Raw genomic sequence first — 27,475 nt, forward strand, 5'->3', positions numbered from 1 at the left:
ATGGGGACTACAGAACAATTTATGGTGCTGATGAGGCAGGAGGCAGCAGGCAGATCCCATTATCAGCTCAGCAGGGGATAAGCTGGGAGAACAGGTCGATGACACAGACCCTTGGCTGGAATATGGCAGCACCATAGTGGCCTCAATCCTAATTGAACATCTGGATAAGGCACAGGACAGGGGGCAGTTTGGGCAAAGAGGAGAGGAAGAAAGCGAAGCGGACGATATGAAAACTGAACAACGGTCTCTAATTTTGGGTAAACTTTGCAGGAAGCCGTAGTTCTTCACACCATTTTTGGTTAAATGTGATCATATTTAATATATTGTAAAAGAGATTGAAAAGAACAATGGACTGTAATGGTATAAGGAGAGAGAGATTTAAATAAAGGAAGAAAAACAGAGTAGATGAAAGAGAAAGCGGGTGCAGAGGTAAAGCTGTAGTGGATGATCTGTGATGGAGGATGATCCTGATTAACTCTGACACAAAGACATACAGGAAGGAGCTCTCTTACTTACATTGGACAAAGGCAATCATGCATGGACACACACACACACACACACACACACACACACACACACATACATCTGTACATCAGATCTTACTTAAATAAAAGTAAGTAATACCACAGTGTAAAAGTACTCCATTACAAATAAAAGTCCTGCATAAAAAAATTACAGAAGAATGATCAGCAAGTATACTTAAGTAAGTAAAAATTCTCATTTTGCAAATTTGGCCATTTAGAGGGTGTTATATTATTACATAATGTTATTGGATTACTTTTGTTGTAGCTCAACCAGCTAATATAGTTTATACTGTATTCATTAACTTTATTAATTAATATGGTATAAACATGCATCATATTTTATTAGTCTTAATCTGCAAAGTAACGAGTAACTCCAGGTGTACATAAATGTAACAGTATTTCTCTATGAAATATATTAACTGTATTAAGTAGCATAAAAAAGTATTCAAATTAAGCATTAAGTAGCGTTAAATGGAAACACTCAATAAGTACAATTACCTCCAGATTGTACCATTGTACAGTGGTTGAGTAAATGTGCTTAGTTAATTTCCAGCACTGCATCTGTGTAGAAGCATACATATTTTAGTGTATCATCGTCATGTGTGTATTGTGATGAAAGTGGTGAACATTATGAAGATTTAGTTTTCAAACATTTTAGAGGCAATGATTCCCTCTTGTGGCCAAAGGTACAATCGACTCCTAGAACTGGACATTTGCACAGCTGGTTAATAACGTTGGAGAAACTAGCAAGAGACAGCTAGATTTTAAAAGTATCCAACCGAAAAAATCCCAACCCTCCCTTCAGGCCTCCCTCCAAAGCCACTCCTCCAAAACACATTTTTATGTGGAATGAGTGCACGGGCAGAGTGCGCGCAGGTAGGCCAACCAAATATTTCATTCAGGCCAAATTAAATGATCGGATGGTCTTATTACAAGCCTGCGACAGCCAGGACATGAAGCCAAGAACATGAAGCCAAAAACTGCAGCAAAGAAGACTTGTGTTGCTTTTACCTGTGAGTTTTATTGTGAAATCTTTAACGTACTCTACACAGGAGTGCACAGGCCTTACAGAACATGCCCTGCATGCATCAACATCGTTGTAATAATCTACTGCTGTTCTTACAGAAAACCTGAACAGAAACAAAATTTACAAAACTACAAATGATAAGTAGAGTAAAAAAGGGAAGAAACACATTTTAAAAACTTTCCCTCATGCTATTTATAGTAAAACAAAATGCCCCCCAATATTCACAGAAAAAAAGGCACAATGAAACGTGTAAAACAGGCCAAAATAAAATATAGGCACAAACCTAAGGTGAATGATTGTAGCATGTGAATAGTGGCTTTACACAGAGAGAGTGGATGCAGATGTTTCTGTGCATTAAGTATCTTTTAAATGCTTGAGCTAACTTTCCACATGGAGCGGAAGAAGAGTGGAGAAGAAAATGAATACATTTGGGAGCGCAGAAGTGGGGTAAGGTACAGCAATGAAACGAAAGAGAGAGAAAAAGACAGACTGAGAATGGACAAACAAAAGGAAAAGAAAGAAGTGCAGAGAAAGATAGAGGAGGAAGGGAGGAGGGATCGCAGAAGTCATCTCCAGCTCATGATAACAAACAGAGCAAAAACAAGAAGACTTGAAAAGGAGGAGTGGACTTAAGTGTCCCAATCTAGGTCAGGAGGCGCAACGCCAGCGCTGCACCTCTGCCAAATTCCTTCCTCCCTCTTTCCCGCCCTCCTCCAGCTCCAGAGAAAACTGGATAGGAAATGCTGGCAGAGCCCTCCCTCTCCCCTCCTCAATCTGTGCCTCCCCCGTTTTTTTTTTCTTACCCTCGTCATCTCATTCTCTCTCATTTCCTCTCTCTCCTTACTCCCCACTACCAATTTTTATTATACCTCCTTCTTTTTGCATTTTTCCCTCTAACTCTCCCCCCTCCTCATGCCTGACACTACTAAATCTGCAGCATGTGGGCTTAATGGAAACCAGACCCTGACCCATTCCTCTCTAACCTGCAGGCTTCTCCCATGTACACTTAATTAGCTTCGACTTTATTTAGCTTTAGCATGAAAAAAGAAGAGGAAATACAGAAAGAGGGATACTGTTGCTATGGTTTTACTCTTCACAGGTCGAGTTGAAATGGACACACTTTTCAGTTCTTCTCGTTAAATGTGACTAAATCCCCCTCCTCTTGTATTTCATCCCAGCCCTGGCACCAGTTGTATATCAATATGTCTCCGCTGGGATTGTGTTTTTAGTGGTGCAGTCTGAACAGTTATCGTGGCTGTGGTGGGAGGAGGGGAAAGCTGGAGCCCTTCTGTCTGTGTGCAAAAACTCTATGTGCCTTTGTTTGGGTAAGTGGTCTCTATGTCTTGGTGTGTGTGTCTGCATATGTGGACATGCATGCACAAATGAGTGCAGTTAGGGGTTTTTTTTAGATCGTGTGTGTGTGTGTGTGTGTGTGTGTGTGTGTGTGAGAGAGAGAGAGGGCAGACATAATGGGCTCAGTGGGAGACACAGCTGTCTGACATTCCTGCGCTGGTCAGAGGACGAGCTTCTTCTGCAAGTGTGTGTCTGTGTTTTTAATAAGAGTTCTGCGTTGCACGAACACACAGACACACATATCTGCAGTGAAGCAACCTCAGCAAAATAAAGACAACAATAAACAGAATCAAAAGTGCAAATCATCTGTTCTAAACAAAGACAATGTCAAGATTGGTAGAGGCACCATAGTCAAACATATGGAAGACTTATATGTATATTTGTTTTCATAGCTATAAGCACTCGTGTGTGTGTGTATGTGTATGTATGTACAGTATGTGTGCTTCTGTGTAGTGTATGTGCATTATCGACTTTGTCTGCATTTATACTAAAAATAAATCTGTCCCTCTGTGCAATTAGAATTGATAGAAACGGACATTCCTAGTGTGTCATGTGTCTTCTACAGTACACATCTGGTGGCTGCCACATCTTTTTTTTTTAAATGTCGTGATGGAATAAATGTGATTTTTTAAGAAATAGAGGTACTTTTTCAGACATTTGGAAGGCACAAAGGGAGGCACAGGAGAAAAACTTCAAGGCCAGTAGAGGGAAACGTACACTGTAGCCAACTTTACCACTTTTGCATTTTGTCACATGAGCAATAAAAGTTCTCACAATGAATGGGGCCCAAAACGGTGACTCATCCTCAGCTTTCTTAGACTTTAGTACTGTGTTGAAGCTTCTTTCCACCACGCCATGAATATAATTTTTTACGCCAACGACTGTACCAGATAAATGATGAATATCTGTTCTATCTCTTCTAATTCTGTGCCTCACACCCAGTCCTGCAACGAACGTTTGCAGTGCACCAAGGCCCTCGGCGTCTCTTTCTTCTGCAGAGTCCTGAGGATGGCGTAGATTAGGACGAGGATGCACAGGATGAGCACCAGAGGAATAATCACCATGATCAGGGTCATGACTTTTGATTCATTGTCGGCCACCGTCACGACCACGTTCACCTCTTTGTCCTTCTCCTCCTCTGTGCTGTCAGGCTTAGAGGTGTGGTCTTGCTCCTGGTTTGTGTCTTTATCCCGGCCCCTGTCCGGCTCTTTGTGCTCATCTTTGCCTCGGTCTGAAGGGTTGACTGGTTTGTCTTTTGGTTCCTTCTCAGTGTCTGTATCAGGCTTAGGGTCAGGGACTCCCACACAGCCCATGAAATCCTTCAGGATGGAGCGTGGGTAGCCTTTGTCTGCTTCGGTCTTGCGGTTGTCAAACCTCCAGTAATTGGTGCCTTTGTAGAAATAGGTGTAAGCTGCATTAAGGGCAAATAAAAGAGAATTAAGTCAGCAAACACATGTGTAATGGATCATTATGTGAATATACTGAATATGTACAGTGTTGATATTTGATTTCTAGGCTTTGATCTTGTCAGACAATTTTCAATAGGGGAAGGCAGACTGAGAGCCCACAGGTGGATGCTGGGGTGGAGGTGGGGCTTTTGAAATGCTATATGACCAGCGGCAGCAGTAGAAGCGACAGCATAGTTTTCAGCAGCAAAAGAGTGAGAAGAGTACTGATGGCTTAAGTACACCAGTACGATTGAAAGGGTGCGTTGGATATATGTTGCAATGAGAGGGGTATGCCATCTGAGTGTAGCAGCGGACTGGAGTTGAGTGCCTGAACTAGCACAAAGGCTTTATTTCATGATTTCTAATGTGAATAAAATTATGTTTTGCTTTGGATCCTGTCCTGGATGTATTCAACCCTATTTTCAATTGATTTTTGAAAATGCACTTATTCACTTTCTTGATGAGACTTAGATGAGAAGATCAATACCACTCTCGTATCTGTACAGTAAATATGAAGCTTAGCTTAGCATAAAGACTGGAAACAGGGGGAAACAGCTAGCCTAGCTCTGTCCACAGGTTAAAAAAAATCCACCTACCAGCATCTCTAAAGCTCACTGATTAAACAAATGAGATAAAAGTGTTGATATGTACAAAAACTGAAGTGTAAAAATGACCATTCGCCGTTTTATGAAGTGTTATTTGTCGGACTACTAATTGTTTGGGAGCAATTGCCAAGCAACCAGCGGAGACTCCAAAAATGATTGGTCTGGCACATAACCGCCCATAAAACCACAATGTGTAGTTTTAATGCTTCAGTTTTTATAAAGATTAAACAAACGAGATGTAACGAGGTGGTGGAGGTGGATTTTGTTACCATTGGACAGAGGCAGGCTAGCTGTTTCCTCCTGTTTATGCCATCTTTATGCTAAGCTAAGCTAATTGTCTCCTAGCTGTAGCTTTGTATTTACCTTACAGACATGAGAATGGTATCAATCTTCTCATCGAACTAACAAGAAAGTGAAAAAAATGTATTTTCAAAAATGTTGACCTATTCCTTTAAAGCTTTTGGAGAGATAGTTTGGGGCTAAATGCAAAACACAGCAAAGACTGTGTGCTTTTCTGTTAATTTAATTTAATTCTTTCAGTACTTCAGTCATTTTGATCAACCTGGTTTGAAGAAATTCATGGATATCCAAAGAGGCAAAGTTTGAAACAGGACTTGCACTGATTCTACAACTTGTCATTTCATTTACTCATTTACTTTACCATTTGTCTTGACAAGGTACATCTAAGTTAAATTTTTGTGCAAACAAAAAGCAGACTCAGGAATGTTTCCAGTTTAGCCTTTGCACTCTCCCCAACATTCCCATATTTTGCACCAAATGGACGTGTGCAGGGCCAGGGCTGAAGTATAATACCAGACTATACATAAAATTCGTTCATACCTTCACCTACAAGAAAGCAATAAATCAACAAGATGTGTTGCTTACATGCACTAAGATTTGGCAATGGAGTGCAAAAAGAACTACATACAATCGTCTTGGGGTAAATATCTGGGTGTAAATGTAGCTCTGTCGTGGAAACCAGGCTTGCGGAGACATTAGAACAGTTTGGGTGGAGATGAGATCGGACTGTTACCAAGTGCATTTAGAGCAGCTCTGCCACAAATCTAATTTCCAAAGGAAGGATGGGCCAACCCTCAAACCAGAGCTCTCATTCCTCCCTCCTCTCTCTCTCTCATCACCTCACCCTTCTCTCTGCACTGCTTGCTCCAGCCTAACCAGTCTCAAATGTAATTTTTTCCCTCTTACACACCCCATTTCTCCCCTCTAACCTTTCGTTCTTTCTCTCCCTCCGCCTCTCCTTACTCATGCTGTTCTCCTGCTTTCAACACTGTATGTTAAGCTTTCGGTTGTGATTCTCATAAACAGAAGCTGTTCCCTTCCTCCAAATAAACGCTGCATTTGCTTTATTTAAAGTCAGTATTTACCGCCGTCATCACTGAGGAAGGCTCCTTTGGGTGAGGGAGGAATTCTGCCCCATCTACTGTTTGGCTTGGGGAAGTCGCGGTCTGTAGTCCGGGTCTCCTCATTGTATCGCCAATATCTGCACACAGACAACGAGATATATAAAGACGTAAAGATTCATACAGTATACAAAACCCTTTTGAGATATGAAAATTATTTTTTAATTGTTGCATGTATCTGTGTGTGTCTCTGATATACTGTACCTGTCTCCAGAGAAGAAGTATGTGTATCCGTTGGGCTCCCACCAGATTGCTGTGTCAATCTTGTACGCAGGAACTCCTTGTCCATACTCATGTAAGGGCTGTGGGTATCCTGGCAGTACGTCAGCCTCCCTGAACACCCAATATCTATCATCTGCAGGGACAAAAGGGGATATGTATTTCTCTAAAGAGATAGTAACACCTACAGTACAACCTTCCTCCACAGGTAATGTTTGTTACCTGGCTGAGAGAGTTGAAATATGAGAGAAAGTTCATTAGGGAGAGAAGAAAAGCAGGGGGGAAAAAGCAGTGGCATACTGAGAGAAAGCGATGGGCAGAACATATGGCATATGTCATGGGGTTTATTCACTCCAGGAGAGAAGTAGAAAGGACAGGCAAGACAGAAATGGCAGGCAAAACACTCCAAGATTTCCTTATGCGGGAGCCAACTTCATCTCTAACCCTAACCTTTGGACACACTTTTCAGCCACTTTCCACCTCCACTGCCAGGGCGCTGCTGCATTGCAACATACTAAACTGAAGTATAATAGCTAAGATTGTGCACTGGAGCTTTTACTGAACAGTGCACACTGACTTTGAGATGCTGTTTAAACATTCTGACCTGATGTCCTGTCTACCATGTTAGTTAAATAATTTTGAATTCATATGGCCAACATTTCTGTAGGTGGTTTTGATGCATATACTATCCAATAATCTAATACAAACTCTGTTATACACACATGCTAAGACACACAAATGCAATACTCTCAATAGTCTATCTGCAGCCATATTGTCAGAATGTTTAAACAGTGAATCATTTGGCTAGAGGAGTTATTTTCTTTTTCACATCAACTTCTAGTGTTTTAAATATTTCTGTGTGTGTGTGTGTGTGTGTGTGTGTCTGCCAGAGAGTTTTAGCTGTGTTGAATTATTACCATATCCTCGTAAACCACGTTGTGTGGGGGAAAACATGTTGAGTTTGCCCTGTTTCCTTCCAGTCTAACCAGTTCAAATCAAAGCACAGATTTGTGCTTCACTCCACATTTTGTGTTTATAAAACACACTCTTAAACAGCTCCACGTTGGCTTCAGCTTTGCTCGTAGAAAGGTAGCTGAGAAACATTGCGAAAAAAAAGCCGTTTGTGCCCTTAAGCAAGGCGCTAAACCATAAAAAAGCTCAACACAGTCTTCCAGGAAGGTTTTGACGTAACACATTGCGCCATCTGCTCAGCATGTGGTGGCACTGTTAGCAAAGTGACAGGCTTTATTGGTAATAAACAGCTTTGGCATACCTTTAAAGAAGACAAATTTGCCATCGTGGCGCTCGTAGGCTGCGTCGATGTCACTAGGCAGGCCGATCCAGAAGACAGATATCGGCATGGGGTAGTTATCCAAGACCCGGTTCCTCCTCACACGCCAGAACCAGCGACCCTGCACAAGCAAGCAAAATAATTATGTTTATCTTTAATCTTTTTATCTTTCATCAAAATGATTTACTGTTCACTTCCCCTTGCATGACTTGAATGTTGTTTTGACTCTAAGCAGGGTCATGTGAGTTCATAGATTTCTAAATGTCCTTTCCTATGTAGGTCAGCGGTTGTAAAAACACAGGTGACCAGTGACATGCTCCTTGATCCACAACATGTGGAATATCAGAGTTTACAGCTGGCCAATCTAAAGCAAACCCTTGAGTTAAACACTGCGTCTGCACAAATAGGATCAATAATTCTTTACTTCTCACCTTGAAAACAAACATCTCCCCCCTCAGCATGGTCACCGTGTCAAAGTCCCCATCACAGATATTGGGGGCCTGGTTGTCCGGCAGCTTGGGAGGTCGGGGAGGAGGAGGGGGCCGAGGGGGAGGGGGAGGCTGAGGAGGTGGGACATCTTTTCTAATGTGCGGGGTGACAGGTTCTGGCTCAGGCTGGGAGTCGGTGGGGAGGACAGGAGGTGAGGTGGGGCTGGGTCTCGGCTCCGGCCGGGCTGGGGGATGGTGGCTGCTGTCGGTCGGGTCGGGTGATTCGTGTGGGGGGTCGGTGGGAGAAGTGGAGGTGGGTTCGTCTTCAGGAGGAGAAGGGGAGGTGGGGGAGTCATCGTTGGGTTTGTCACCAGGGGCCGGAGGAGAAGTGGGTGGAGCACCAGTGATCAGAGGAGGACCTGAGAACGAAGAGATGGAAAGCTCGGCCTTAAACAAGAAAGAGAAACTTCCACAGTGAAGATTTTTCCTCTCATATTTTCACCAAAAATGCAAAAACTACTTCCATCAGAAACAATATAAATTCCTCCAGCCGGCATTAGACCTCAATAATGTCTTCTAAACTCTCCTCCCTTTCCCTCACAATATCCCATCTCTCCCTCACACAAAGAAAATGCAATTTTCCATTTTGTGCAGCAGCTGTAGGTTCGATTGATTGACTGTGACTGTGCTGCTGCTCATTGGAAAAATCAGCCCTGCTGGTTGCTAAGAGGAGAAAACACACAGATACAGCCAGTTATGTAATATGTACGGACAGCTGATGGGCTTGCACATTGGGCTTGTATATGGGCCGACATATTGAGTTACATTGAGCCAAAAATATTGCTAGGAATATATGAAGGCTGACGTTGGCCAGTGACTCAGCTATAAGCATGTGGAGAAATTCAGCATTTTAACCTGAAATATAGCCTACAGACAGTGAAGGTAAACAAGTCTTTGTTTGTTTCCAAGGCTCTGCTTTTTTCCAGGATCTTAAAGCAGTATTAGAGGCAAGATGACAGGCTGTAAATTCTGTTACAGAATTCAAATGGCAAATGGCATTAATGGCAATTTGTCAATTTATGCAACTACTTTCTCAAATCTGTGTTTGATTTTGTGTCTTGTTTTCCTTTCGCACATAATGGACTCTTCCTTAGTATACAGTATACTGTGTATTAGAGGCTTGAAATGCTCACTAGCAGATGACAGACCTATTAGTTGGCTATTTCCATCACAGGACAAAAAACGATTGTTAGCAGCTGCCCAGAGTGGAATTGTGTCTATGAGGGGGACCACCTTTTCAAAATTAAAGCCCCTGTACACTGGCAGGCAGTTCTGTTGATGTTACAAAAATACAGTATACTATCTTAAAGCTGCATTAATTGAAATTATTTTCTGGCCACTTGGGGGCAGCATAGCAAACTGTAAAGACAACACTGACATATTATCACCTTATAAAGTGTTTTTGCTGAACATGGGTGCAAACGGTTGCCTTTGCACACCACCAACAGACATGCAGCAACATCAGCATTCATTTGGGGGTCGTGTTTGTGTCCACCTGATGAATTGAAGTCCAATATTCACTCTCTTTATAGCTCTGTTTTGGTCTCCACCAACTCCTGAGGGCAATATCTGGCTCTTTAGCTGCTAAAGGCTCCACTATGTTCACCAGCTAGCTGCTAACTTTGTCTGTGGGTTTTTAAAACTTGTTAGCCGAAAACAGCTGCCTGCTATGGCAGAAAAAGAGGTTGATGAGAGTGAACCAAAACATAAGTCATGGGCTGCAAAACCAAAACAATGTGCTGGAAGAAGCTAAAATGCTCTGTAGAGCTGAAGGCAACTGCAGAGTTGGTAATAATTCTCTGTGGGTTCATCACTACAAGCGACACCTTTCACATTACACTCATTTGATCCGTTGTTAATATAAAAATATTGATTAGTGCAGCTTTAAAGTAAACTAATAAATGCAGAGTTTTGGTTTTATTACATCTTTATGTCCTTTTAAATCTTCCCTTTTTGTTAAATGCTTAATGCTACACATGAACCCACAGATGTATAGCAATATTGGTGTATTTAAATATCAAGTATTTTAATACTTAGAGTTACTTATATATTAGTTCACAAGTTATTTTGTAATAAACTAATACTAAATTTTACAGCAAGTTGCAAAGTAAGCTGCTCCAGCACTGGGCAGGAATTGAGCCTGCTAATCGTTACTGTTAAGACTCTGTGTCCCTCGCCGAAATAGTTAAGTGATAAGTCAACAGATGAGTAGCTGATGAGGAAAAACTGATCTGGGAGGCAGAAAACTGCAAAGCTGCCAGTTTCTTGCATAAAACCTCTACAAAGGAACCCAAATGTTTATTTCTACCAACAAAGTTTATTCTGTGTCACTCTATTTTAAACTTTTCTCATCCAGTCAGAGCTTTTCTTTAACACAATCCTTTAGATCTGTTTAATAAAGGAAACTATTGTATAATTTCAGTCAAAACATTTACCTTACAGTATTTATAGCAGAAAACCTACAAGATTTTTCACATCTAGTTTGCCAAAACTCTAGTTCACTCTGGTGCAGACGTCTAGTGTAGGTGTATCAGTAGCCCAGAATTGTGTGGGTATGGAAAGATTTGGGGTTCGTTGGGCAAAGTAAAACCACAGACAACAGTCCCAAACTGAATCAGATTTTTTATCTGTTATGTGATACGAGAGATGTGACCAGGACAAAACAATGGACAGTAAAGAAATGCATGAAAAAAGGAAAACATGAACCTTGTGGAAAATCCTTGTTTTTGTCTAAAGCAAAAGAAATCATAAATCAGTCATTCAGTGTAAACTGTAATGAATCTATGTTTGCAGTTAAAGAGACAAACGAGTGAATTGGCCTGTAATTACAGCTCTTATAACAGGGCCACAGCAGAAACACATACATACACTTATGTACACATACTTGCACTTAATACACACATGTGCGCTTTCTCTAAACAACATGCACACACACACACACACACACACACACACACAAAGATGTCATCTGTCAATCAACAATGCCATCCATTCATGCAGGGAAAGCATGAGAACATCATAACGGCATGCATGATAAGCTGTTTTGAACAAAGTCTCACTAGTCTGTGTGGTTGGCCGTGTGTGTGTGCATGCGCGCACATGCACAAAGCTTCTGTACAAGGCTTCTTGTCTTCCTTCGACAGATGTGATACGAGTGGGATATAACCTCAAATTAAAGCTGATATTCAGCACTTCAACCTCACAGTGATGTTGAAGCTTGACTGAGCAGGAAGCCAAAACATCAAAAACATGGAGTTCACTGTTTTGTTTTGTACTGTTTCCCTGCAAAGGCCGAAAGATGATAAAAATCCTGTTTTGTTGGAACGGTTGAAAAGGTTTAAGTTGTAGATACATTTTAGATTTTAATCATTATAGACAAAGCTGAGTTATGGATGAATGTGTGGAAAAAGGGAAATGGACAAAGACAACGGTGTCTTTAATGGTAGTTACATCCTTGACCTAATATACTGTCATGAAGAATTGATTTACTTCACTACAGAGCTACAAACAGGTGGGTTAGCTGTCTTCCAGTTTCATGTCTTTCAGCTTAGCCAAAGCTTAGCTTAGCTTGTTAGCCAAACTGCTTTGTTAGCATTGCTCAAAGTTAGTAAATTTCAAGTTTATAATACATAAAGCTCACTAAAATGTTTCACGAACAAAAACAGCGAGCATCACACAACATAAAACCAAAATCATTCCAGTCCCCCTATTTAGTTTACATCATGGCATTTTCACATCCTTTCTTCTGTGCACACAGTCTCTTTGTAGGACTCAGTAAGTAGTTGACTTACTGGGTCTCAAGCCATTAAGCCACAAATCTGCTGGTAGTGTGGCTTTAAATAACTGCATTGTTGAAGACATAAATAAATACAGTGATTTAAATAGGTGTATCAGTACAGCATGTGTTCCTTACCGTATATGTACTGTATTCCTTTGATGTCATCCTCATGTAGTGTGAAATTGTGTGTGTGAATCCACTGGTAGAAAGGAGCCATTATAGCACTGGGGTTATCTGAGTGCTCCAGACCCAAAGCATGACCAAGCTCATGGACTGCAACCAGGAAGAGGTCTACACCTGCAAGACAGACAGTAACACACATATAGTATGTACATATGTACATATATTTGTCAAAATTATTTAACTTTCATTATACATTTGTGTAAAATAACATGCAACGAAGGAATGTTACGATAATACATAATACGATACATTGTAATTTATAATAAAAATATATGTTAATTTGAGTAACTGCAGTGCAAACTGTACAAATAATAGAGTTGTGTTGTGCTCGTTGTGCTGAAAAACATCTATCTTCTGCAGCAAAGCAGAGGCCTACTTCTCAAGACAGAGTTCATTAACAACGTTTGAAAAAGTAGTCCCTAAACGCAGACAAACACTGATCACACAACCCCAGCTCTTGATACTTACTGGATTAAACAGCACAGACATGAAGTTGCATTCACATAAGTATCATGTAAAACTTGCCTAAATGAATCAAGAAGGCATCATGTAGCATTGTGATCTCCATGTGATCTCCATACTCTGATGATGTTGCCGTACAACTTGGAACATTTCGGAAACACGCAATATGATCTGTTCCACCATTTTGTAAATCACAACAACATTACAGCCCAAGCTGAAGAAAACATCTGAATTCAATTAAGATAATAAATGATTCTGTTATTAGTATGGCATCACACAAAGCTAGTGAAGAAATGTAGTTCTTAGTCATTGACATGCACCAGCTCAGTTGACCAGGAGAGACAAGACCACAGATAACCAGCTAATGATTAGAGATTATCCCTTCACCAGAAAGTCACAGGTTCAGTTCCCACAAGAAAAATTCACCCACTAACCTTCTGGGTTTTGGTTGTCCAGTGTCCAAGGCTCATCAGCATCAAAGTGTGTATCCCCACCTATTCCTGGTCCAGGGTAGTAGGCGTGGGCCAGCGACCCCCCCTCGCCATCAAACAATGACATATCACCATGGAAACCAGAGGCAAACAACAATAGGATGTCAGCGAGCTCTGCCCGGCTGCCATTGATGTTGTTTTCAACAGGTAACTCCTCAAAGGTGAGCGGGGTGACCCGTCTCCACACGCCAAAGGCTGTGCGGATAGCATCGTACGTCCGTTCCTCGCCCAGCGAGGAGGGGATGTGTTGATTCATTATACTGGAACCGGAAGAGAAAGCATATCAGAGTTGGTATGTTAAACATTCTGCTTTAGTGTTGTCTAATTTTTACATTACAATGTTATGAACCTGTAAGTGATGTGGTCTTTGCCCCACTGCTGTCCAGTGAGAGTGTAGCGTTTCTTCCTCGCACCATCCATCTCTGTTGGTTCTCTGTCTGGGAGGCCACAGCGAGGCCGACGCATGGCCCTACGCAGCCGCCACAACACACACACACACACACACACACACACACAGACAGAACATTAGAAACTGTTAGCTGCAAAAAGTAGCTGCAGAATTTCCACAGTTCTACAAAATGCAACTTGTCCAGGCAATATATTGACCACGTTCTCATAGCCATCAACTCAACCTTCATGCTATTTGCTGTAGTTTTTGTGATTTTTTTTTAAACTACTGTTTAAAAAACTATTATTTCTAATCTTTTTTCTAGACTCCTCACAAAGCTGTAAAGGATTTTTCTCAGCCAGGACTCCCAACAGTGCAACATGCAGTACATAACACCACATGTTAGCCCTTTTCAGGACTAAAATCAGAAAACTGAAACTGAAGAACTAAACCACAAAGGAAAAAAGTAAATTTGTCATGTTATAGGAATAGGTTGACATTTTGGGAAATACACGTATTCACTTTTTTGTTGAGAATTAGATGAGAAGATTGATACCACTCTCATATCTGTACTGTAAATATGAGGCTACACCCAGTAGCCGCTTATCTTAGCACAAAGACTGGAAACAAGTGGAAAAAGCTAGCCTGGCTCTGCCCAAAGGTAACAAAACCGCTGTTGTAGCTTTATAGTTAGCGTACAGACGTGAGAGTGGTATCAAACTTCTCATCTAACCATATCACAATAAAAACATATTAAAAGCTGGCGCTGTCTCAGCAGCCACTGGGAATAACGAACATTAATCTGGTAATATTATTGTGTTATGGGGAAAAGCCAGCGCTCTGAAACAAACTGCTTCAGTATGCTCGGTTGTTGAGGTGAGGTTTGTTGCCCAGAATTCTCGAAATGACAAACTGAAATTTGTGGCCATCTATCATTCCATCTATACCATAGAATGCATAAAAAATGAGAAACGTCATGCAAATATGCAAATAAATGAAAAATAAATTCCTACATGCTTAAAAACCTCCCGCAAGATCCCTGGATTCAGTTTGTGGTCACTGCACACAAATGTTAAGTAACATTGCAGGTCTTTGAGACAAACATCCTGCAGAATACGCTACGAAATAATATAGAGCTTACGCGACAGTAGCAGAGTCCATCACTCCGGTCACCTCTAGGCCATAGAAGCGCTGCATGTCGCTGATGGCTTTGGACAGAATCTGAGACGACTGCATGGTGGACATCTGTCTGCTCGCCTGAGACAGGTAGCCGAACTTACGAAGCCATGCCTGTGAGGAGAAAGTGAGAAGTCAGTTTTGCTTAGTCTTGGGATTGGGAAAAGTTGCTCAACACATGTGGCTGCTTTTGTTTGTGTGGAGCGCATGGTGTATATATATGTGTATGACAACTACAACTGGGAGGGAGGCGATGTTATGCTAATCCGGGAACAAGCCACTGTCTAATGACTGGAGAGAGCATCTGAGGAGTTAAAAGAAAACAGAAAGTAGAGATAGAAACCAGATGGCTTCCATAAACATTACGACATTCCAGCTCTGACAGCCAAGACGGGGAGAGGAAGATCTTGACACGGGAAAACTAAAAAGGACAATAATTAAACTGCATATCACTACTGTAGTACACAAGACAAACACAAAGCTCTGCATGTGTGGACTTCAAATAATGGTAAAAGACGATCTGGCTGACAGTCTAGTGACACATGCTGGATTTTCCCTCTTTGTTTCATGTTTGATGACCGTGAAATGAGTGTGTAGAGCCACGTAGCCAGGCAAACAAGACGATGGCTCCTCGGGGGGGGGGGGCTCAAAAACAACACCACAGGGCCCTCTCACGCAGCTGGATCATGGGACTCATACTTTAAATGCATGTACAGGATGAACACAGGCCACGGGCAAAACACACACACGCAACGCGCAATCTCATCATGGGTGCACACACTCAGACAAAGAAAATCCTTAGAGGCAACTTCTGCATAGCATGAAAAGTCTCAACCAATGGAACGTTAGAGTGGGCGTATTCACATGAAAGAAAAGAAGCAAAACTTCTCATACAGCAAGGCTGAAATCAATATCATCATATTCTGACATTATCACGATACGCAACAATTACATATAAAAGAATGAAATTGGTGTTCACTACAATGAACTGTGTTCCACTTGTATGTATTGAAACAAACAAGGCTATTCACACATGTAAATCAAAAACCTTTTCTAATGATACCTCGCTCTGAATAATGGTAACCTCCCTATTAAGCATTTATTAGCAGTGTATAGACACTTAATAACACACTATCATGTAGTTTTAAGCAGATGTAAGGACATTTTTTAGCATTTATTAATGCATTTGTCAACAATTATAACTTCCATCCATCTGTAACTGGTGTATAAACAGTTAATGAATGATTGATAGCACGGTATCTAATTAAATATTATAATATCCACATTAACCAACCCTGGCAGTGCGTTATAAAGCATTATAAGACATGTTGAGCTTCAAGGTTTATTCTCCATCTTGAAAATAGCAGTTTGACAAAAAACATTTTTAACTCAAGGTCAACTTACTAGATTTCTTCTGAAGCTTTCAGCCACATCTCATGGCCTTCACCAGCAAATAGAATTTGTCTCAGTTGTCATGAGAGTACTCATAAACTATAAAGGCATATTTTATATAATTACAACTGTGATATATTATATTATATAATGTCAGTCATTCATTATGTGTTTATACCACAGTTATGGATGCTTCATAGGACAAGTTACAATTGACAAATACATTAATAAACACTTAAAATGTCCTTATATTTTCTTACAACGATCTTTAGTGTGTTATAAACAGTTTATTCATTGTTTATATTTTACTTATGAATTCTGCTAATTAATGCTAAAAGAAAGTGTGGATTTTATGAAATTTAACATATGATCATATCTTCACAATATGATTCCAACAAAAGTCAATCAACAATAATACTGAATCATTTTTTAACCCTACAGATGAGGTTTACCTTGTGATACAATCACACTCCTATCACTAGAGATAGACAGAAAGATAGGTAGATAGATTTGCACTCCTTCCATGTGTGCACCACATGCTCAGTGTTATTTGGAAAAAGGTCAAAAGGTCAGAGGACATCTTGCAGTGCAACAGCCCACCTGATGCTTTTAAGTTTTAGCAAAACAAACATGTAGATTTGAACTTATAGCCTGCTTATGAAGAGCTACAATTCTACAAAAAATTGCAACAGGGTTCCCACAGACAATGCTACAGCAATACTATGCCAACTGTAGATTCATAAAGTATTTAATACGAAAATGGAATATCGTGACCATCTACATGGGAAATCTAGTCTGTACCTCAGCACTGAAGCCTTCCTCCTCTGGGACATCTGCCGCTATGCTGCACAGGACCAGGGAGAATAAGGACGATAGTGTGATTATGATCTGAGTCCAGGGTTGTTTGGATGCCATCTTCTTCCTGATGTTGCTGCCTGTGGTCCCCAGATGGGAGCACGGAGTTGTGCAGTGATGAAGAGGACAGAAAACAGCCAAACAACTTCCTCCGGCAGGCAGGAATGCAGGACAAAGTGCTGGAGGATTTATTCCTCTCTCCTCCTCTCACATTTAATCACAAACCTGCGCAACAAGTGAGCTATCTGCTCATTTTTGAAGTTGGCACGTCAGAAACCTCGAAAAATTCCTACAAAGTGTATTACGCAAATAATGGTGCATTTACAAACCGTCGGAAAAACAGGAATTAAGATACTAATCCATCCCCGGTTACAGGCAGTCCAATTTGACCCGGGCCAGCAGCCGCATGGCTCATCCAAGTGTTCATACAGCAGTTTCTTTCATGCATACAGCTAACACTGTAGCCAGGGGGCAAATGAACTAGTCCTTGCCCTTTTCCGACAATGGCTGATCAGCAGCCGGGCGCACAGTAACAAGTCTCCTTCCACTTTCTGCCAACACCGGGACCCAGCAGCTAGCACATGAAAAGTGTCTCTAAAGTTACGCAGTTCCTGAACTTGTTGCAAAATATTTCACACACAAAAAAAAAAAAAAAAAAAAAAAAAAAAACTCTTCAGAACTCAAGTGCGATCAGATTTCACCTGCACTGTTTTGCACCAATTGACGGCTTTTAACTCGGAACGGAAACGCGTTGTGCAAATATTTGTGAGACAGCCGTCCAACAGCTGTGTATCTGATAAAAGATTTGTAATGATTTCACATGAAGAGAGGGCCCTCCTCCCTCCTGACACACCAGACCCACATCAGAAGGTCACAGGAAGCGGTGGGCAGTGCGCCATCTGCTGTTTGTACAGGAAAGTGCCAGCTGCTGGCCCACATGATCACAGACAGAAGCAGAAGCAAGCGCTTTTAGATGCTTGGAGACATTGAATTTGATTCAGCGTCTTCACTGGTGCTATATAAATGCTACACACTCTGGCAAACTTAAAGTTGTGTTTTAACTTGTGCATTGCATACTTTGTAATAGGCATCCCTTCAAGTAAAATGTTCCACTAGTTTAAAAATTAGACAACAGAGCTTCCATATTGACTTGTCATTGCAGCTACAGCACAGGTGTAACTAATAACATTAATGATGGCCGACTTCAAGTGGGACTGTGAGCCAGCATGCGCAACACCAGCGTACAGGAAGTGCAGTCTATTATATGAGTTACACCTGCTATGACTTATCAAAACGTCTCCAATGAACGAGTCTATTCTAGCTGTGGTATTACATTTAATAATAGATAAAACACTTTAGTCCTCTCCAGGAATGCTGTTACTTTCATTATTGTTCCAGAGTGTTTTATTTGCTAAGAGAAATGAAAGTGGCAAAGTTATTTTTCCCAGAGCTCCACAAGATCAGCAGTGGATCTGTTAACAGCCAGGACCGACAGTACTTCAGTAAATATAACAGACACTTTAAAAAAAAAAAAAAAAAAAAAGTTTTTATTAAAGCTGCTAACAGCAGTATCATTGTCAGTGCTTTGCCATTTGTGCAAGCCTCCTGCTGCGTGCCTTGGCCACAGTGATGAGGATGATGAGGAAGAAGCCCACGGTCCAGACGGCCGCTACAGGCAGCAACACACTCGTCAGTATGCCTGAAACAAACGCCAAAGAGATAATCGTGGAATCCACCTCAAACACAATGGGAAAAGTATCGCTTCCAATGCGGCCTTACAGAGAAAGCAAAAGACAAGTGGAAGGTCTAACACAGCAGTAACTCGCTGATCACGCGGGGGGGCAACAGCAATAAGGAAACGCGAGCTTACTGGATTGAGGGCTGTCTGGCATTTCGATCCTGATTGGCCCATAGGACAGGACGCCCTGGGTGGGGTCTGCTCTCACTGCCTCTCTCTTACTGATTGAATTGCAGTTCTGTAAAGAAAAAACGAGAGACACGAGAGGTATTTTAGAGATACACATTTTACGACCGATGTTAACACCAATACACAAAACACACATGAGGCCTCATATCATAAGACTAGCTCACAGGTGTGCAGGACTTGTGGTCGTCTGGCTCGCACAGCTGTACAGTGCAGTGCAGATAGAGCTCGTGAGGTTCTGCCGTGAAGCGAAACATGTCGAAGCTGTATCGGATGGTGGAACTTCCTCCATTACGGCCTGACTGTCCTGCGCTCACATTGAGGAAGGAAACCGTTTGGTCGTTCGCACACCTGGATGAAGAGATGGGCAAGAGGAGTAGGAATGGGATAAGTGGAATGCAGTTTAAAAAAAAAAAAAAAAAAAGACACAAGTGAGAAACTGTCGATATGGAGAGCTGTTCTGACCCGTTCAGAAGCAGAGCGTGAACCAATCCCTCTGTGGCGTTCGCCTGGGGAGACTGTGTGGCCCAACACTCGTTAATCTGGAGCAGGAAGAAGTCTGCAGGCTCTGTGACCGTCACCTCCACATACACCTGACACATTTTATTGAAAGCCATCACGGATTTAATAAAAAAAAAATAGCTCGACCAAAATGTGATTCATATTTGGTAAAACTGGCCCATGAACTTTCACATACCTTGTCTCGGAGTTCAATGGTGGGGGCGCTACTGTAGGCCTTAGTGTAGGAGTGGTCTGTGTACAACATCATCTTTATCGTTGCGTCAAGGTCATCTACGCGCATCACCGTCTCACTGTCCGCGTACAGAGGAGAGGCGAGAAAGCACAGCGATGTTTGGGGAGTGAGAGAGTGCACAGCTTTTAAAACAGCGGCAATTTCAATCTGAAACTAACAACTCCAACAGAGTCCCTCTAACATTTTTACATGCATTTTATCTGAAATGGTTAAAAAAAAAAAAAGGTGACAGTCTGTAAGGATCCGGGACATTGCTAGAGTACAAAACACGCTGGAATGGATCGAAATAAATTACATTAAATGTCATGCGTCTTTTAATTCAACATCGTTCCTTACGTGGAAAAGGGGACGACTGGGAAAGGCAGGCTGACTCTTCTGATGTATGGAGAGACGCACGTGTACTCCAGCTTAATGACTGGCTCTCTGATGATGTTTCCAACAACCTGAGGGTCTGACAGTAGACTCAGGGAATAGGAGATGTGAGTTAAGTTTTTCTGTAAGAGGGGGGAAAAATGCACTATTGACAGGGATAAGTGTTAAAATGTTTGTCCTTTTTCTACGCTGAACAACAGTGGCAGGTTTGTGCTCGTCAGTTAAACCTCCAGTGGTACCTCCAGCGGCTTGCCTCCGCAGGTTAGATATTGGTCTTTAGATATCCTGGACATGTAGTACGACACACCGTCGATGACCTCTCTCTGAGCGCGACAAGATTTGTTGGGCAAGTGGAGGGACTCCAGCGGCACATTGTGATACATGAAGAAGTCTTCTATCGCTCTGATTGCTATGTAGTCTCTGCTGCACATGACTCTGATGTGTGCATCTGTAAAAGCGAAAAAAAAAAACATTTTCATCTGCAGGAAATTTTACGTGTTAAAATACTAAAGGGGCACTCTTCAGATTTTACACACAATCGTCTGTTTACTCGGTAGTGGAGTACAATACTACTATGATGACGTCATCAGGGTTATTTTTCAGCTTATTTCTCAGGCTTGGTGACTAAAAATGTACAGTATAACAGAAAGCCTGCATTACAAACTGGGGGCAAGGAGTTTGAGAGATGTGGGCATTTGCCAGGCAGAGATGGTCAAATTAAATGATGCTGTTTCTTGCATTATGGGAAATGTAGGTTAGGAGCCAATGTTTCTGGAGATTGACCCTCACTAGGGACTAAACATTAGCATATCTGTTGCATCAATATTGACCATTCAGTGTTAAGCTGCAGTACTAACTTGCTTGAGGTGCCCATTTAGGAAACTGAGTGTCTGGTAACTCACAGGAACCCTTTTGTGAGAGATTAATACTTTTCAGGCCGAGTGAATTACAAACACACATTAAGGAAAATAAAAAATATAAAAGAGTTCCTACTTTTGTCACATAGGTCAGAATAATATCCGGTGGTACATTTGCAGCTTCTTTGGTCTTTAGACAGAACACAGTTTGTGGGGTTAGTGCAATGCTCCACACTGCAGACTCCTGTATAGTAAAGAAAGGACTCTTACTAGCCAAGCTACGTTACAACATGCATGGACATTTTTATATAAGTAGACATCTTTACCCTCAACATGGTGGCGCGTGAAGCCGAGGAGAAGCACCACGCTCAGCTGGTTTGAAGAATAAACATTTCCACTTTAATTGTGTAAAGTGTTACATCATTTATTTACCGTCTAGCTAGACCAGCCTGATCCAAAAGCACCCCCACCCCGAGCTACACAAACATTTAGCGTAGTTTTCTTACATTAAGGAACAATAATGCTCTTTAAATGATAAGCTACACCAACCTTCAAGCCGATTAGGATCATTGCTGTACTGTTTTGCGTAAAAATCAAACTAAATCTGGTTTTTAAATGCGATATTTTCACCCAAAGGGGATGTTGTCCTCTGTCGCCGTGTTCAACACCTGCTGCTCTGCAATTATGAACACCTGTCGGTGCTTGTGTGTTCAGCTCCTTAAACGCGCCATTTATACGTTTTATTTATAATTGAATCGTATTAAACTTCAGTTAATTGTATTAATTGGTGAATTAAAACTATTTCACTGATTTCTAAAACAGAAAAAATAAATATTGTAAAACTCATCACACTTTGTTCCAACAGGGAAAATTCACCCAATTAAATATTTGGGTGTTTTAGACTGTTGGTTCCATACAAGTTATTTGAAAACGTGTTCTCTGGGAAATTTTGATGGGTATTTTTCACTGTTTCCTGACATTTTTCCGACTAAACCATCAGTGTACTGTATATTTACAATGTACACTCATTTTTACACCACAACACACAACCAATAAGCATATAAGACAAAGGCACATAACATAAATATATGCCTCACCCATACACTTTATGTGTGTGTGTGTACAAATAAAGAGAGTTCACTCACAGCCTATATTTTGCCTTGTTTCATCAATAAGTTTTGCCTAAAATAAAATTCCCTCCAGATGTCACTATTGTCAGCACAAAGTGATTCAGTGCTTTGGAAAGTTTACGCCATCGCTACTTATAGCCTATGTGAAATAGCACTATAATCAAACATAACTGTCAGGAAGTATGAAGCTTAAATATCCACTACAATCCAAACTACAAATTAATACTTAACTCCATTGGGAAATCAGTAAGAAGACCTCTTTTGGATCCCACATTCAATAAATAAAATAAAAGATTAATAAAAGATTTGGGCAGGAAGGAACAGAATATGTTTTTAGTGTTAGCAGGTCAAAACAGTGGGGGGGGGTCTACCATGATGGGTATATGGTAGGAAACTACAGTGTCTCAAGGGAAAGCCGTAAGTGGGTCACTGTATTTCCTACAGTGCCAACTCGTCACACCCGGAGGCCGGACTCCATATTCTCAGACATTTGGGTGCAGACCATTTGTTTTTGATGGGACAGATCAGAGCCAGAACAAGTTGTTGATAAAGGGAGGGAGGCACCATGATTGATGAGGCAGGTTGGCAGCAGTCCATCTCTGGTGGCAGATCCCATGGCCTGAGACAATAATGTGTGTTGTATCCGTCTCTTTTCTCCCAAGTCAGTACCCTTCATCTCTGAGAGACTCTTCGTGGTAAAAAAAACAAACAAGATCTACAAACACTGAGAACTGTAATGCTGAGTAGCACTAACTAATATGTGAAGATGGGATCTTAAAGGCAACAGCCTCAAGGACACTGCAGTCCACAACCCAAGACTCCACTGTCTGCCAGTGGATTTAATATTAGCATATCAAACAGTTAAATTGCTCCACTGAAACCTCCTTGCTCTTACCCAGTAAATTTAGATTTTACTAAGTATGTAAAGTATGAAGTTCAATTTCCTTTGATGCCTAGTTTTTTCTCTTTGAAATTAAAACAAGCTGTAAATGACTATTTTATTGTGCTGCTACAACCTCAAGTTCACACATAATTTCGACCCAAACAGGAACAGAACAAATCTACAGAGGAAATATTGGCAATATTATTTATTAACAGACCAAAAGGAATTAAGAAAGATTTTACAAGTTTGTAGAGACGAGTTTATAAAATGTGCATTTACACCTGTGAATGTAGCTTGGTTCTGTGAAGAAGTTGTCTTCACATTATTTAATTCAGTCTACATATGTGGTTCTGTTAAATGTGTGCAAATCATGAAGTGGGGGAAAAAAAAGTGAAACTGATGTTATGAATGGGTGGAACAGCCATATAGTCAGAGCAGGTGTAACTGACAGAACCTACATTGATGTTACACAGCAAAACACATTGTGAGAACAAAATGTCTATCAGTTTACAGTCCACTGAAATCATTTTCCAGATTATTAAATGCACCCTTTGTTTTACAGTAAGTGCATGTTGTACAGCTGGACATTGGTAGGATGACCCTGAGTTATCACATTAATGGAAATACAATACACCTTTTCTTTCTTGCAGCCCTTGCGTCATCTCCCTTAGCAGCATCATGTGGTGGTTCTTCGTCTCGTCGGCAGTGGTGCAGTGCCACCCTGGTGTTGTGAAATAGCCGGGTTATAGGAGGTGTCTGTCATCGGCCTGATTCACAACACCAGCTGCAGCACACACACCTGAGAGGCAAGTCTTCTGCTGCTGGACGTATTAACACACACACACACACACACACACACACACACACACACACACACACACACACACAGATGAGGTGTATGTGAGATGAATAGAGAGATAACACCATTTACTAAAGTCTGCTGGTCAGAGGTCTCTGCAGCGGACTTGATCACCCAATTGTGACTAATCAGCATCTGATTCTAGTTGAGGATAGCTAATCAGATGTCATTTACATACCAGGCGATTTTCAGATTGCCAGGCATATTATTAGATGTTGGGGGGCAGTGGTGTGTCTCTGCTCCCAGTACAACAGCATGGATCCCAGAGTACTTGGCTCAGCTCTGTCTGTGGCCGTGGATGAACTCAACATCTCTGTACAGCTATGTGGAGCAGCCAAGACAGAATGAGCCTCCATCTGTGTTCTCTCAGGCCAGACTGAAGGCCAGAGAGTGTGGGGGACAAATTTAACAGAGGGGATGATGGGTGACTATTTCTGAAGATTTGCATGTGCTTGGTGGCTAGCAATCCTCAGCTGAAGTCAGTTTTTTGATGCTAAAAGTTTGACAGGGTATTGACACGCTGTTGTTAGATACTTTCTTGGGTGTTCAGGTAGATTCGCAATGGTTGCTAGGGCATTTCCCGGCGGTTCAAGCTGAAAATGTTCAAAGTGTAGGGAGCTGTTTAAAGTTTAAATTACACTTGTAGACCAAAAAATGTAACTTGTAGACCAGTAAACTTAAAACTTGTGAGCATTCTTCACAACCATTTCGCACGATTTTCAAAGGTGAAGAACACTATCATAACTGTGGGACAAAACAGCAATAAATTCACTCAACAGAATTATTTTCATAGAGAATATGTTAAACACTCATCCCTTTTTTCATACAGAAAAATACCTAATATGATTAAGAGGAATGTTTTGCAGTTTGTGTTAGAGAATGTCGTTAACCCAGAAATCACCCCTCTGATACAGAGACAGACCGAAATATCCCTCCAGTCCTGTAGTCAAGTTCAAGCCAACCAACCATCTGCCAGGGGACAGGACATGTCACAGATACTGCACTACAGCCTGTGGAAACAACATGGCTACTTCCTGCAACACTCAGGATCGAGAATTGTACACAGTAACTTGCTCATGTTAAACCAGAGGGAATTTAAATAATTGAAGTGAAACTGACAATCCTCATGTTTACATTTCATCAACACTTCACTCTGTGGATAGATGAGCTCAAGCGTTTGCTGTGTACATTATATTGAGCCCAATGTCTCAGCAGGACACCTCTTCATAGTGTCTGACAAAAACTACCTGCAGCTTCTCTTTAAATGATATGAACAGTCTTATTCCTCTGATTAAACGATTCAGCTGCTGACTGTCCCTGTGAACATGTTTACGAATAATCAAACACAAAATCACAATGACCTTTCTTTCAAAACAGCTGTACTCTAATTATTGTGTCAGCTGTGGTTTGTTTGATCATCATTTTGATTATCATTTATTCATGAGTTAATGACTAATGAATAAATCCACCACTGCAACCTGGACTGAGAAAACAAGCTTGAAAAACTGCAGGAAAATGTGAATAAGTGTTTGATTGAAAACTGATATAATAACTATTGGAAATGTACAAGACTTTGAATTAAGTTTCATAGTAGATGAAGAACTGTTTTGCTTTCCTTTGGCACTCCATCTTACTATGAAAATGAAAGACTTGACTGACTGCTCTGCACATGCAACAATTACTGTGAAAACAATACATTTACAAAAATGGAGCTAAATGAGAAAACAAAAAGTAAATGTAATGGACATAAGTGGTTTAAAATAAAAAGACAACTGAAAAGTAAAGCTTTTTTTTATTCCAAATCATCAAAGATACAAACATGAAACAACAAAATGGAAAAACAACAGAACAAAAAGAACAGACTGACAATTAAGAGGAACTCAGATGGGTTATATAAGGATGAATGTAGTATTCTATACAAAACAAAATGGCAGACAGGCGAGCGGGTGGACTGTGTCTCCAAAAGGTTTCTGGCTGTCAGGAAGGTAGCTGTATGTCTGCGTGTATATGTGTGTGTGTGTGTGTGTGTTGACGTTGTCTCAGTTCATCAGTAATTCCATCTGCACCAGTCTTGCGTTGGTGTCCCCGGCCATGTTGTAGGGAATCATACCAGCAAAGGTGATCAGGGCTCTGGCCTGGCTGCGGAGCTGCTGTTCGAAGAAGAAGAAGAAGGCATGTAGAGCGTAAGTTTTTTTGGGTTTGTAATATCCTTAACTAAACCAAACTAAACTACTACAACTCAATTGTAATAGTAACAATAAACCTATTTATATTAGAGCCTGAGCAATATCTCAGCATGGTCAGATGATTTGAGCTTATCACGCATATACTGGTATCAGTGTATATGTTAACCTATTAGTAACAAGCAGTACAAACATGCCCAAAATATGTTAAAGGGTTTTAATTTATAAACTGTGTCACATATTTTCTCCTCTAGATAGCAATGACAAACTTATTTTTCAATAAAAAAAAATGTCCCACTCTATACATAAACAAAAATGTTCATGTTTATGTTGTGTGATTATTTTAGAGTTAGAGGTTATATTGTGAGAGTTTTTGAAACTACAAAGTATCAATATTGGTATCAGCATTAAAAAAACAGTATTGTGCTTGAAATGACTATTCATCTCTTTCAGCTGTTTCAGTTTGTGCCTCTGCTCTAACCATGTCTCTGTCCTCTATGGTCCTCTGTGGTCGTCCTGGTGTGCCTGCTGGCGCCCCCTTCAGGCGTTTGTGCTGAGTGAACAGGATGTTCATGGTGGCCAAGAGCACTTCAGACAGGTTGTGGCGCACCTGGGGACACAGGAAATTTAGAGTTAAAAGAGAGTAAAAGAATAATGCTGTGTATTGTGAGAAAGTCGGAAAGGCCCTTTTGATCTCACCTCGTCACTGAAGTTCCTGAAAGCAGCCACTCTCTCCTCCACACTGTCCTGACTGAGAGGAAGAAGCTTTAAACGCTCCATCACCTGATATAGAAACACAGAGAGGGACGACATTAACAGAGGAGCTTCACATAATCAACACAATATCAAAACTCCAATGTAGTAATCTTGATGTCACATACTAGGTCTGTGACAAAATATGACTTTATTGGAACTGTTGGTTAACAGGTTGCATTACTGTGTCTTTCTATGGATCTATTCTTGGTGAGTCAATGACATTTAAGTTACTGCACTACATGTACTAAAGTGAGGTACTCCGAGACAATTTAATACATCACTCCTCTCCCTGTATTATCAGAGCGGTACTCACGTCGTAGGCTCTGTCAACGTGACCTGCGTGGTACTCATCAAAGAACGTCGTCAGGTCTAACAGGAGGTAAAAAGTACTATCGACGGACTTCTCTCCTGCTACGCCCTGAGAACGATACCTGCAGTGGAAAAAGAAATTATTCAGTTTTAGGTATTTATACGATTCACTTGATTAGATTTAAAGTAGTGCATGGTTGTGTGTGTGTGTGTGTCCTTACCTCTCAGCAATAGCCACTGCAGTGTTTTTTAGCCTCTCCTTGTTGGACTGAGGAGCGCTGACCTGGGCAATGACTGGACTCAACAGCCTGTTCATCAACTCCAACACCTTATCTGGGTTCTACACG

At 41.1% G+C, this 27,475-nt stretch overlaps 3 protein-coding genes across 6 annotated transcripts in view; all 3 read right to left on the reverse strand.

Annotated features, from left to right (window-relative positions):
• Positions 1 to 1,525: 1,525 nt before the first annotated feature.
• LOC122874768 (matrix metalloproteinase-15-like) lies at positions 1,526 to 18,466 on the reverse strand. The gene is made up of 10 exons (XM_044193093.1): positions 17,048 to 18,466; positions 14,820 to 14,968; positions 13,640 to 13,759; positions 13,234 to 13,550; positions 12,290 to 12,451; positions 8,320 to 8,735; positions 7,871 to 8,009; positions 6,583 to 6,733; positions 6,343 to 6,458; positions 1,526 to 4,315 (listed from the first exon to the last, which is right to left on the reverse strand). Exons 1-10 carry the CDS (start codon positions 17,159 to 17,161, stop codon positions 3,837 to 3,839), a joined length of 2,163 nt encoding a protein of 720 aa, XP_044049028.1. The 5' UTR covers positions 17,162 to 18,466; the 3' UTR covers positions 1,526 to 3,836.
• A 160-nt stretch (positions 18,467 to 18,626) lies between these two features.
• Positions 18,627 to 21,725, reverse strand: zpd (zona pellucida glycoprotein d). Its single transcript, XM_044193094.1, has 10 exons — positions 21,558 to 21,725; positions 21,335 to 21,380; positions 21,145 to 21,252; positions 20,391 to 20,599; positions 20,116 to 20,273; positions 19,723 to 19,837; positions 19,491 to 19,618; positions 19,193 to 19,376; positions 18,972 to 19,077; positions 18,627 to 18,800 (listed from the first exon to the last, which is right to left on the reverse strand). Exons 1-10 carry the CDS (start codon positions 21,576 to 21,578, stop codon positions 18,679 to 18,681), a joined length of 1,197 nt encoding a protein of 398 aa, XP_044049029.1. The 5' UTR covers positions 21,579 to 21,725; the 3' UTR covers positions 18,627 to 18,678.
• Positions 21,726 to 23,211: 1,486 nt separating this feature from the next.
• The window catches only part of nup93 (nucleoporin 93), a 33,381-nt gene continuing 29,117 nt past the window's right edge, over positions 23,212 to 27,475 (reverse strand). For 3 of the 4 annotated variants that reach the window (XM_044193097.1, XM_044193095.1, XM_044193096.1), the window contains exons 18-22: positions 27,350 to 27,468; positions 27,133 to 27,250; positions 26,763 to 26,846; positions 26,545 to 26,673; positions 23,212 to 26,030 (exon numbers count right to left, since the gene is read on the reverse strand). In XM_044193097.1, coding sequence (XP_044049032.1) covers positions 25,920 to 26,030; positions 26,545 to 26,673; positions 26,763 to 26,846; positions 27,133 to 27,250; positions 27,350 to 27,468 — 561 coding nt within the window. In that variant the 3' untranslated portion in view covers positions 23,212 to 25,919. The remainder of the gene's footprint in view (positions 26,031 to 26,544; positions 26,674 to 26,762; positions 26,847 to 27,132; positions 27,251 to 27,349; positions 27,469 to 27,475) is intronic. The other variant, XM_044193098.1, reaches the window with a different exon arrangement.

The sequence above is a fragment of the Siniperca chuatsi genome, linkage group LG4 (assembly GCF_020085105.1).
Source record: "Siniperca chuatsi isolate FFG_IHB_CAS linkage group LG4, ASM2008510v1, whole genome shotgun sequence".
NCBI lineage: Eukaryota > Metazoa > Chordata > Actinopteri > Centrarchiformes > Sinipercidae > Siniperca > Siniperca chuatsi.